Raw genomic sequence first — 13,884 nt, forward strand, 5'->3', positions numbered from 1 at the left:
TAACGGAGCAGAAAATTTCCTGTTGTCTAGTGATGTCTAACACAATGTAGTGATGCTGGTGTAAACAAACCTACTGTGCTCTAGTGTTATAAAAGCATAACATATATTTATGTACAGTACATAATATGTTATAATAAACATGTTACTCATTTACATACTTACTATAGTATTCCTTTAATCATTATTTTACAATATAGTCCTTCTACTTATACGAAAACCCACATCTTGTTATGCCGGCAGTCTCACACATCTGGTTTATCATATCTCGATTGCATTACTTTGTGTTTGATTTAATCTTGTGTTGTTTTGTTTAATAATCTGCTGTACACTCAGGTTTGCAGCCTAGGAGCAATAGGCTGTACCACATAGCCCAGGTGGGTAGTAGGCTATACTATCTAGGCTTGTGTAAGTACACTTTTGTATAATGATAAAATGGCCTAATGACACATATCTCAGAAAGTGTCTTTTCCTAAGTGGTGCATAACTGTATTCTAAATCATTTAGAATTTAGTATTAATTTTCCAGCAAAAGACATGTTGAAATAATAAATTTGTATAGCAATTTGGTCCAAGGCCTTCTACTATCCATAACAACAAACTCTATCTTTCTATACTTCGGGAGTAGGTGAATAATAGGAAATTGAAAAGGAGACAATGACTACGAAATAGATGTATCTTAAATGCTCCAATAAGCGACAACTGTTTGGGTGGGTGGGGATAGGAGGCCGCCACAGCTGGACTACAAGTCAAGATGGCCGACAATAAAAATGGCACAAGGAACAGCCAGCTGATGTCCAATCAGAGAGGTGGAAGGGCGGGCTTTGCCAAGATGGACATCCTCACTGTAACCTGAGTCCGAGGAAGAGACCACCAATGCTGTATTGCTGCTTTGATCAGAGGGCACTGATCCCCAGCTCACACAGGGAGCCAAAGAAAATAAAAACCCACTACATTCACTGCTTGGGTGCGACTTCCCTGGCCTCATTCTGCAGACAAGGGAACCTCGCCCGGGTGCACAAACCCCAATAAAGCTCTTTATTGCCTGACTTTGTGGCTGATTGGCATTTCTTTCTCAGCAGAGCCTAAGAAAACCTTTCATTTGGTGCTGAAACCTGGGAGGAGTTGTTGTCTGTTGAAGACCGCTCCTCTCCCAGCTCCCTGAGAAAGCCTCATGGCCGCCCCACCAGTCTGGACAAAGAACCAGGATAAGTGCTGTTGCCCTTAAGTTTCTGGTCCCCGAACACTGATTCTGGGCCCCCGTCTGCTTGGAGAGACCGCTCTCCACCAAATCGCAGCACTGCATTGGGGTGACCCTTCCAGGAGAGGCTGCTCTCCCTCTGTTCAGATGTTCTAGGCACCGGAGGAGACGTCCCTGGGCGTAGATCCTCATTTTTACCCAACCGGATCAGCAGATTGGGCTGAGGGATGCTGATTCCCATCTGCTGTTCCTTGTGGGACCAGGAATGGAGGGATGGGGCAGGAGTCCGAGCCAGATCCTAAATCACCTCTAGGGTGCCTTCTGAAAAATTTGAAAATAATTGACCCTGACGTCAAGCGAAAACAGCTGATTTTTCTATCCACTATGGCCTGGACATTGTATCCGCTCAATAATCGTGAAACCTGGCCTCCTAAAGGCACTTTTGATTTTGTTACCCATACTGACCTAAATAATTTTTGCAGATGGACTGGTAAATGGTCTGAGATCCCCTACATTCAGAGTTTTTGGGCCTTGCACTCCTGCCCGGCTCCCTCGCAAGTTCTCCTCACCCAAGGGAACCCTGAATCCATCCGGTTTCCTAAGCCTATGGCCCCAGAACCTCCCTCCTTCTCTTCTGATTCCCGTGAGGATCTTGATTCCCCTCCTCCTCCTCCTCTTCCTCAGCTCCTGCCAATGGCTACTCCAGCCGAAGCCCTCCCCTCTCAGCTGGATTCTCCCCCTCCCTCTGAAGACCTTTCTTCCCCCGTTATCTCACACACCCACTCCCACCTGAATCTAGAGCCCCTAGGACTCCCGAATTCACCCCCTCCAGGCTTATGACCTCACATAACACGACCTGCACATCGTTTTAACTTCCACCATGACCCCGGACAAGCGTGACCATGTCCGGACTGCAGCTAGGGCTCATGAAGACCAAACCCACACCACCAATCCGATTATGCCAGTAGGTGCTGAAGCCGTGCCAGAGGCAGAACCAGGCTGGGGCTACCAGGGAGGACAGGCAGGTTGGAGACGCCGCAACCAAATAAATGGTCCAGTGCCTGATAGCAGGTATGCACCAATCTGCCCAGAAAGCAGTCAATTATGATAAGCTCAGAGAGGTCACCCAAGGCCCTGGAAAAAATCCAGCACTGTTTCTCAACAGACTAAATGAGGCAATGGTACTCCATACCCAACTTGACCTGACTTCTAATGCTGGGGCCACTGTCCTAGCTACTCTATCTCCCAGTCGGCCCCAGACACTAGAAAAAAACTAAAAAAAGCCGAGGCTGGCCCCGAAACCCCCATCTGAGATCTGGTAAGTATGGCATTTAAAGTTTTCAATAACCAGGAAACAGAGGCTGAGGATGAGCACCAGGCTCGCCTACAGCAAAAAGTAGGCCCCCCCTGCAAATCCAACCCATAATAGCAGTCTTGTGGCTGGTGGCAAACACTGGCATGGGGGCTAAGCTTAGATCTGGGCAAAAGAACACCCCACCGGGGGCCTGTTTCAAGTGTAGCAAAGAAGGGCACTGGGCCTGCCAGGGTCCTCAACCTCAGCCACCAACGAAGCCTTGCCCCGAGTGCCGACAGCTAGGCCACTAGAGGGATGCCTGTCCCCTTAGAGGCTCGTCTCCAGTGCCTCCACGCTGGGGACCAGCTGATCAAGGTGAGGACTCTTCCCTGGTTGCTCCAGAGCTTCTCAGACTCCTAGGCGATTGAAGCGGCCCAAACTCGAAGACCCCTATCACCCTCACTGAGCCCAGGGTAACGCTGCAGGTAGCAGGTAAGTCCATCTCTTTTCTAGTGGACACGGGGGCTACCTACTCTGTTTTACCATCTTTTTCAGGACCTCTTACTCCTTCCCAGATCTCGGTCATGGGGGTTGATGGGACCCCGTCTTGCCTGTGGCGAACCCCACTGGCTTAGCTGCAATCTGGACGGCTTTCCCTTTTCCCATTCATTGCTTGTCATACCCTCCTGCCCTATTCCGCTCCTAAGACAGGATGTTCTCAAGTTACTAGGCGCCACCCTTCAGATCATGCAAACCCAACCCCTTCCCCCTCCCTTATCCTCCTGCTGTTGGAAAGCCCAACTCCTCCTCCAGCTCTGCCCATTTCCCCCTCCCTGAGTCTTCCCAATCCCTCCAGTCCTTTCTATCTGTTTACAGACGAGAGACAGGGAATTGCAGTGGGAGTCTTAGCTCAACCAGTAGGCCCAACATACCGCCCAGTTGCCTACTTATCAAAACAGCTTGACCCTACCCTACGTGGATGGCAGCTGTGCCTCTGGGCATTAGGGAGCGTGGCTGAACTTGGGAAGGAAGCCCTCAAATTCACTCTATGCCAACCTGTTACCGTATTTTCCTCTCATCACCTTACGGACCTGCTCTCCCACTGAGCTCTCCCACTGAGCTCTCTCTCTTTTGAGCCCTTCCCGTCTACAGGAATTCCACCTCCTGTTCATCGAGGGGATGGCCCTGTCTCTCCAGCTTTCACCATGCCTCAACCCAGCTACCCTCCTTCCAACCTCCACTACGGACATAGAGCCGGCTCACTCCTGCCCAGAAGTACTAGACTTCCTGGGTCAGCCTCTAGACTGTACATCTGACAAGCCCCTCCCCAAGGCAGATCTCACTCTGTTTGTCGATGGAAGTTCAGTGCTTGGAGGTGATGGCTGAAGATGGGTGGCCTATGCGGTAGTAACGTTGACTGAAACCCTTGAAGCCAATAAGCTCCCTGAAGGTACCACCTCTCAGAAAGCTGAACTCAGCTCTCACCGGGCACTTACCCTAGCCCTGGGGTAAGAAGGTTACTATCTACACAGACTCCACAAATATGCTTTCTTGATTGTTCATAGCCACTCGGCTGTGTGGAAGGAAAGGGGCTTCCTCACTACTAAAGGTTCACCTGTTGTTAATGCCTCCCTCATTGCCAAACTCCTCCAGGCCACAGACCTACCCACTGCCATAGCAGTGGTCCACTGTAAGGGTCACCAGGCCTCACAGGACACTGTTTCCTGCGGCAATGTCCGGGCAGATGCTGCGGCTCAAGAACTCACCTCACAAGCCCTGCCACACCCCATCCTCTTTCTGACCACTGTTATTCGCCCCACCTACATCCCCCGAGAGTACTCCACTCTCCTCCAGCAGGGTGGGCACCCAGGAAATGAGGGATGGGTCTTCCTCAATGGAAAAATAGCCCTACCCCAAGAACAGGCCACTGCACTTCTCTCAAAATTCACCAATCTTTACACATTGGTCCGAAGGCTCTGATGAGGTTTCTAGACCCCTTGTTTATTCATCCCACTTTTTTCCAAGCCATCAAGGAAGTCCACTCTAAATGTGCCACTTGCTCCAAGACATCCGCCCAGGGAGGAATGAAGCCTCAGGTCCCAGGCCATCAACTACTTAGACACCTCCCCGGACAGGATTGGCAGGTCGACTTTACACACATGCCTCCCCACAAGAAATTCCGCTACCTTTTAACCTTTGTTGACACGTTTTCAGGTTGGATTGAGACCTATCCCACAGTAAGAGAAACAGCGGATACGGTAGCCGACTCCCTCCTCAACCACATCATCCCACGATTTGGACTGCCCTCCTCTATCCAGCAGGACAACCGCCCAGGCTTCATCTCTCAAATCGTCCAGCAGGTCTTCTCTTCCCTTGGCATCACCTGGAAGTTGCACATCCCTTATCATCCCCAGTCTTCCAGTAAAGTAGAACGGGTTAACGGTATTCTGAAAACCCACCTAACCAAACTTACCATAGAAACCAGAAATTCCTGGCTCTCTCAGCTCCCTCTGGCCCTCACTCAAATATGGGCAGCCCCACCAGAACCAACAGGACTCAGCCCTTTCGAACTACTGTATGGCCGCCCTTTCCTTATTAACCATAACCTGCCAGTATATACTCCTCCTCTGGCCTCCTATCTGCCCTATCCCTCTCTCCTCTGGCATCTTCTCCGTGAACACTCAAACAGAGTTCTTCCTCCTGTGGGGGGTATCCGGAGACAGGCCCAGTCACTCTCCTACAGCCTGGAGACCAGGGATTACTCAAAGAACTCCGACCTGGACCGCTCCAGCCCAAGTGGACGGGGCCTCATACTGTTATTTTAACCACCCCTACAACAGCAAAACTGATGGTCAGCCAGTATGGGTCCACCTCTCCCGCCTTAAGCTGGCCCCTGCCTCAGGAAAGTGGTCAGCGCAGCCCATAGGAAATACCCGAGTCTGCTTTACTAAAACACCAGGTTCTCCCAATGAAGTCTCTACAAATCCTTCTCCTCCTCCTTCTTGCTCACCCATTTCTGCCAAAAACCCCTCCTAACCTACAAACCAAATACATCTGGAGAGTCTTCGTACGTGAAATATATCACAAAAACGGACAGGTAAATTCTCACTCTGTCACTTCTGCGGACTGCCCTCCCACTGGTTGTTCTACATCCATCCTTCTCTCCGCTCCCAAAAGTAGCTTTAGAGGGCTAGACGGCTGGACTGCCCGGCATGGATGGCACATTCTCTGCTTCCTCTATGACCAGACAAAAAGTAAGTGCAAACTCTGGCCAGACACACATGGAGGCTGCCCCTACTACTATTGCAAATACCATAAATGGAGTACTCTCAAGCCGTAGCACTTTACCATTTATGACCCATGGGACTACAGATGGGAACAGGGAGCGAAAGGAAAACTATACCAAAGCCTCTCATATTTGTATCCCTAGAGGTCCATTGAAATATACCAAACTCTTGTTCCAGAACCATGGAATACAACTCTATTAACTGATACCATGTTAACACATGAACAATCCTTGCAAATACAGATCCAACAAAGAAAACAGTGTGTCCCTTTTTCTTGGCTAAGCCTCATACGCCAAGGAATTCAGCTCTTCAATATCACTGACATAGGAAACGTCACTGACTGTTTCCTATGTGCTTTTCTTGACAGCTCCCCTGTTGCGGCAGTTCCCATACCCACTCCCCTCAAGGTCACGAACTCCCTGAAACCTTTTTTCCTAAAGGATGCACCTCTCTTTCAAAACATAATGAACAAGTCCCAAAGTATGTTACAGTACTGCAGGCGCTTCCTCATGCAACCAGACCATGCAGATATCCCTACCAGCCCCCCAGGTATGTTTTTCTGGTGCAATGGAACGCTGCTGTGGACCATTAACTCCTCATTCTTCCCCTGCTTCCCGACTGTGCTAATCCCACAGCTTACGCCAAAACCCCACTATTCTTGAAATAACCCCATGGCTTTCCCTATTTTTTACCACCCTGGCCATGGTCCTAGGGCCAATCATAATAATCTGCATACTATTAATGCTTGGCCCCCGATTCCTGAGATTCCTCTAGGAAAGAATTCGCAAAGCTTCCGGCTTACTTTTCACCAGATGTTGGTTCAGACACAAACCTATTCGCCTCTCCTTGGCAAACTAGAAACAGCTGACCTCTAGGTCCTCCCCTCTACACCCCTCTGACAGCACGAAGCAACCAGACGGAACACGGCACCCCTTATCCTATCAAAGAGGTTGGAATGTTAGGGTGCGCGGGCATAGGAGGAAACCCCAGCTGGACTACAGTCAAGATGGCCCCCGGCTGGACTACAAATCAAGATGGCCGACAATAAAATGGTGCCCGGAACAGCTGGCTGACGTCCAATCAGAGAGCTGGAAGGGTGGGCTTTGCCAAGGTGGGCATCCTCACAGTAACCTGAGTCCAGGGCAGAAACCACCAATGCTGTATTGCTGCTTTGTTCAGAGGACACCAATCCCCAGCTCCCATGGGGAGCAAACGAAAATAAAACCCCAGGACATTCCTTGCTTTGGTGCCACTTCCCAGGCCTCACTCTGCAGACGGGAACCTAGCCCAGGCACACAAACTCCAATAAAGCTCTTTATTAACTGACTTTGTGGCTGATTGGCATTTCCTTCCAGGCAGAGCCTAAGAAAACCTTTCAACAACTATGCAGGAGACTCAGAAAGGTATTCACTAACTTAGGAGTCAGCATATATAAATACCTATGTTTGTTTGAAACCTGTTATTAGGTACAATGGGCCCCCATTTACCTCAACTATAAAAAGAGGGGTTTGGACTAAATGACTTCCAACTCCCTTCAAATCCATTACCCACTCACCTAACCCTCCCCTCATGCAAATATTAAGGTGTAAAGCACTCTATTAGACATAGTGAAACAATTATTTATCTACCCTTGTAGAGTTTTGTAGCCCAGTCACTCATTTCTAAGTCACCTGTTCCTGTATTTAGACTTTTACATCCTTTATTTTTAGTCATTCACCCATCACGTTTCACACTTTTCACTATGTATTTCTTTCAGGTTAGCCACATCATGTCACTTATTTACTATTCAAATCATATTCATGACTTAAACTGAGCTGAAAAACCAACTCTAAATTGAAATTAAAATTTTCTTCCAATGACCTTTGTTATGATAATATTTTATTTCCTTTGGCCTGGTACTGAACATGTCTGAGTCCTCACTGGAAAAACCTCCAAGAGCCTTATTTATCTCATCGTCACATTGAAGTCTGGCATTCATGTCTGTTGAATAAAGGCTACTTCTGAATGTTAGAACTGGGAATACCAATTTTTCAGTATGTCTAATTTTACTATAAAACATACTAAGTTTTGTCATTTACTCAAGATGTCCAATTAGAATCACTCTTAAATGTTTTTTCCATCTTACAAGGTAAGAAAAAGAAAAAAATGACTAGAAGAGTTAAAGCAACAGGGAAAAGGGAGTAAAAGAAGTATATTTATGTCAGAAAGAGAAGCACTTGTGTAAAAGAAATTCACTATCAAAAAATGCATTTGAGGAAGGGAACCATGCTATCCATTTACTCTGGTGAAACTGCCACTGGGACACATTGTAGATGATTTTGTGATGCCTTCCAAGCTTATGTAGTTTTGCACAGTCTCAGTGATAGGTGATAAATTATCTTTTGAATATGAAACCAGGTTTGAGGATGTTTAAAAATAATTCAGAAACAAGTCTAGTGAACAGTGGGGATATTACTATTTTTACTCTAAAATTATTTCATAGAAAGGGCACTGTGAACCAGAGTAAAATAATTCCAAATTCAATTGATGATTTAAGACTGCAATTTTCAACCAGTGTGCTGCAAAATCTTTTAAAACAAGCAATAGCTGACTCTTTAGTCAGGGGTACTGATCTCTTTTTCCTTTAGACTGTCAAATAAAAACAATGACAACAGCCAACACAACAAATGCCATCCAGTGTGAATGAGTCAAAATTATACCTGCTTTTGTTGTCAGGATTTCAGTTTGTGTGCCATGAAATGAAAAAGATTGAAAATCGCTGATTTATAGTATTATATATTTCTGCACTTCATGGTTACCATTATGTATCTACAAAATGAACTCAAATGAATATTTACTTTTAAGAAATTCTGTGCCAAGAATACTACTGAAGTCAACAAAAATCATCAATATTTTCTCAATTTGTTCAACTGGTTAACAATCATTTAAGAGAGTATAAAAACACACAAGATAATCTGAAGTTTCTACTGAAGATTAAATTTTTTTCTTGGGTTTACCCTAAAACATTTTATTATTAGTTATTGATTTCCTCACAGAGTTATTTATTTTAAAAAATCAGAATATCAGGTATTTCAATGTATATGAGGCCTGTCTGGAAAAATTCCAAGCATTGTTAATATAATGAGAACTGTTTGTCTGACATCAATGTAACCTGGTAGCCAAGAAGAGTGGACTGGAATGCACATGTGTAAACAAAGATGCCTTTAACTGTACTAGTCAGTGGGGCAGTACATGCCTTGCTGTGAGAGCATGTGTACTGTGTGGCCATCACATTCAAAATGACTGAGCAAGTACAGCAACGAATCTGCATCAAATTTTGTGTTAAGCTTGAATATTGCTCCATATAAACCATTCATATGATTCAGAAAGCCACAGCTATGGACAACTGGTGACCGGCAGCTCCATCATGGCAGTGCACCAACTCACACATCACACCTTGTGCAGTTTTAGGGGGACATATCAAATCACTCAGATGACTCAACTCCCCTTCAGCATATATTTGGCATCCTATGACTTCTGGCTTTTCCCAAAACTAAAATTACCTTTGAAAGGAGAAGAAATTTCAGATTGTCCATGAGATTCAGGAAAATATAACAGGGCATCTGATGGCTACTGGGACAACTATGTGAGGTCCCAAGATGCCTATTCTGAAAGGACTGAGGCATCATTGTCCTATATACAATGTTTCTTATTATCTTCCTCAAAAAATGACCTTATTTTTAAAGTTACATGCCTGGATACTTTCTGGACACACTTCATATACCTTTGAAACATGGACCAACTAGTACTGTCCCTGAAATCTGGTTCATAATACAACACAAGAAAAAATGTAATTCACATCCCAACCGCTTTTCAGAACAAATCCAAGTTATTTAATTTAAGTATAACAATCATCATCAGGTAAATACTTCTTTGGACAAATAAAATTCAATATTTTCAATAATTTTAAATCAAATATATGATTATTTCATACCACTACATATTATGAATATTTACCTGATCTTCATTAAACCATATTCTGCCATGGGAAAAACTCTTGTCTTTCAAAAAGTCAAGTTTCTCATTTTCTTAAAAAACAAACAAATCAAGAAAGAAAAACCCTACTAATTTTTACAGCTAGCTGAAACAGCCCACAAATTAATTTATCACAGAGAAATCAAAGGAAAAGTTTATTTTGAATGTTAAAAGCTCATAAAAATTTATATTTCTTTATTTTCATAAGACTTGTCAAAATGTTATGTGGTTTTAGAAAGAAAATTAATTTTACTTGAATATACAAAGTAATTTAAGTAAAGTTTATAAAACTTAGGAGTACGTGGCTATTTACTCAGAAGCTAACAACCAAAGTCAAAGGTATAAAGTAAACCGATTTCCATAAAGCATTTTAATGTAATAATTAACAGGGGTAGAAACAACACAAGTTTCCATTGATAGATGAATAAATAAAATGTGATATACTAATATACACATTAGGTATTAAAAAGGAAATTCTGACACATGCTACACCATGGCAAAAACCTTTAAGACATTATGCTAAGTAGAATAAACTAGTTGCAAAATGACAAATGCTGTATGATTCCACTTATAAGGTATCTGGAGAAGTCAAACTCATAGATACAGAAAATAGAATAGTGGTTGCTAAGGGGCTTGGGGGAGGTGAGAATGAGAAATTATTGTTTAATGGTAAGGAGTTTTGATTTGGGATAATAAAAAATATTCTGGAGACAGATGGTGGTAATGATTATACAACAATCAATGTGAATATACTTAATGCCAGAGAACTGTAAACCTGAAAGTAGTTAAAAAGTGAAATTTTACTGGTAGTTACAAAATAGTCATGAAGATGTAAAGTACAACACAGAGAATATAGTGAATAATATTGTAATAAGTATGATAGGTGTCCAGGCAGGACCTAGAAAATATGAAAGGGACTTTGTGACTTATGTGGTTGACCATTACTCTATACATCTGAAACTAAAAGAAAATAATAATGTGAACTGTAACTGAAAAATAAAATTTAAAAAGATACACTTTATGTATATAGATTTTTCCCACAGTAAGAAAACTAGTAAGTAGAAGCTGCTATTGAAAATAACAGAAATTTGACTTCCGGCCAAGATAGAGGCACAGGTGGAAACATTGTGCCCCCTCGCACAACTAAATTTAAAGACAGCAAAGTTTGAGGAACAAAAATGCAGCCAAAACAGTGAAAATTGAACTGTACAGAAGTCCGACAACAACGAACCACTCAGCCAGACCAGTAAGAGGGGCATAGTCAGCGGCGGAGCAGGGTCGGGCTGAAAAGATAGTTTGGTCCGACCGACCCCGGAGCAGAGGTGGAGGAGGTTGGTGGATCCCAGGCGTGGGGTGGCAATAGGCGGACCCAGTGAGAGCACAGGGCGGCTGGCTGACTGTGGTCACACATTCAGACACAGATAAACCAAGCAAAGGAGCAAACAGTGAGACAGACCCTGCAGGCTAGGGCCTCACTGATGGGAATTAGAGCCTGAAACCACCAACTGGAAAGACTTTCTCCGGGTTGAGGGGCCAGGAGAGGCTCCCAGGCCCACAGAGAGTTCGTTGGAGAGACCCACAGAGTCCTGGAGAGTACACAGGCCCACACACCTGGGAACCAGCACCAGAGGGGCCCAATTTGCTTGTGGGAAGCCGCAGAGAGGACAAAAATCTGAAAGCAAGCAGAGCAGAGCAAAGTACCATTTTTTCCCCTCTCTGACCCCGCCCCCACATACAGCATCACAACCCAGCAACAGGGTTGCCCCACCCTGGTGAACACCTAAGGCTCGGCCCCTCAAACATAACAGGTGTGAATAGACCAAACATTATGACTGAAGAACAGCTCAAAACCCCAGAGCCTATATTCCTAAGTGACCAAGAAATAGCCAACCTTTCAGATGCACAGTTCAAAATACTGGTGATCAGGATGCTCACAGAATTGGTTGATTTTAGCCACAAATGAGAGGAACACATGAAGGCTAAAATGAGTGAAATGAAGGGAAATGCACAGGAAACCAATAGTAATGGAAAAGAAACTGGGACTCAAATCAATGGAGTGGACCAGAAGGAAGAAAGAAATGACCAAACAGAAAAGAAGGAAGAAACAAAAATTCAAAAAAATGAGGAGAGGCTTAGGAACCTCCAGGACATCTTTAAACGTTCCAACATCCGGATTATAGGGGTACCAGAAGGGGGAAAGACACAGCTACTAGTGGAAAACTTATTTGAACAAATAATAAAGGAGAACTTCCCCAGTCTGGCAAAGGAAATAGACTTCCAGGAAGTCCAGGAAGCTCAGAGTCCCAAAGAAGTTGGATCCAAGGAAGAACACACCAAGTCACATCATAATTACATTACTCAAGATTAAAATGAAGGAGAGAATCCTAGAAGCAGCAAGAGATAAGGGGACATCACCTACAAAGGAGTGCCCATCAGACTATCAGCAGGTTTCTCCAAAGAGACCTTACAGGCAAGAAGGGGCTGGAAAGAAGTATTCCAAGTCATGAAATCCAAGGACCTACAGCCAAGATTGCTCTATCCAGCAAAGCTTTCATTTAGAATGGAGGGGCAGATAAAGTGCTTCTCAGATAAGGTCAAATTCAAGGAGTTCATCATCACCAAGCCCTTATTATATGAAATGTTAAAGGAACTTATCTAAGAAAAAGAAGATAAAAAATAGGAAAAAAGACAGCAAACTCACAGTTACTAACAACCACACCTAAAACAAAAGCAAACTAAGAGACAGCTAGATCAGGAGCAGAACCATAGAAATGGAGATCACATGGAGGGTTAGCAACAGGGGAGTGGGAGGAGAAGAAGCGGGTGAAGGTACAGAGAATAAGTAGTATAGACAGTAGGTTGAAAATAGACCGGGGGAGAGCAGGAATACTATAGGAAATAGAGAATCTAAAGAACTTGTGACACATGGACATGAATGAAAGGGGAGGCAATGGCTGGGGAGGGGTGTGCAGGGTGGAGGGGAGTGAAGGGGGAGAATGGGACAACTGTAATCACATAATCAATAAAATATATTTTAAAAAAGAAAATAACAGAAATTTAATCAAAAGCGATATCAGACTGATAAAGCCTTCAAATACTACAAATACAGAATCAGAGCAAATTTCCTTCATTAGTTAGGATTTCACATGTTGGATATAGTGAAATAGGATAAAAATAGTTAAATAGATACTAAAACACTCTTTGTAAGGCACCTAAAAATCTGTTCAATTTCAGCATTTTCAAGTGAGTAATAAAGTTGGTTAGCCTACGATATGGGTCTTAAGGTCTTATATTGGAAGATGACTGTGTAAAGAGAATTAGTAATCTCTCTGAAATCCTAAGATAGTTGTGGCAAAGTAATGACTCTGGTCATTAGTTCAAAGATGATGTACTGGGCTTTAGAATTGTTTAGTTCTCTGAATCACTTGCAAATCTAGTAAATATTTGTAAGTAATTATGTGTCAATTATGTGTTAGGTTTTTATGGATGAATAAAATCTCATAACCATCAAAATTTGTACTAGGGTCAAACATATAATAAAAAGTAAAATCTGCATAAAATAATAGTAATCATAATTTTAAATATCTAAGTTTCTAAAGTAATTTTATACAACTTTGGAGAAGTCAAAATGTTGCAGTGTGTATAGAAGCCACTGCTAAACATACAATGGGGGTAGAGAATTACATGTTATAATTATGTCCTTATTTCTCTCTGGTAAAAATTTCTCTTCTAGCCTAGTACATATGTATGATTCTATACAGTTGAACTTGTTATGCCAATATCTTTTCCAGGGATCAGTGCTTAAAAACCACTTTTAGAACATTTTTCCTAACTCACTTTCCTTATGTTAATATAATAATATATAATACTTACTGGGCCGCTCCTTCCCTGAGAAGATTGTCATTGTTAAGTAGTAACCGAACATCTGTAAAACAAATATTGTTTTCTAGGTTACTATTTTTCTATGTTTGAAATTTCTATGTAATAAATGCAGTTATTTTGGTCACATTTTAACACCCCCAACCCCTGGTCCAAGATGTAAGCAAGATCAAAATATCACTCAAAATATGACAACCAAAGCACACACAAAAA

General features: G+C 43.3%; 1 protein-coding gene across 2 annotated transcripts in view; it reads right to left on the reverse strand.

Moving 5' to 3' along the window:
• The window catches only part of CAPZA2 (capping actin protein of muscle Z-line subunit alpha 2), a 76,287-nt gene that overhangs the window by 32,821 nt on the left and 29,582 nt on the right, over nt 1-13,884 (reverse strand). For both annotated transcript variants that reach the window (XM_037064218.1, XM_037064217.1), the window contains exon 3: nt 13,666-13,717. In XM_037064218.1, coding sequence (XP_036920113.1) covers nt 13,666-13,717 — 52 coding nt within the window. The remainder of the gene's footprint in view (nt 1-13,665; nt 13,718-13,884) is intronic.

This window comes from Sturnira hondurensis, unplaced genomic scaffold (genome assembly GCF_014824575.4).
Source record: "Sturnira hondurensis isolate 20B ecotype Veracruz unplaced genomic scaffold, ASM1482457v3 Scaffold0014953, whole genome shotgun sequence".
NCBI classification, from domain to species: Eukaryota; Metazoa; Chordata; class Mammalia; order Chiroptera; family Phyllostomidae; genus Sturnira; species Sturnira hondurensis.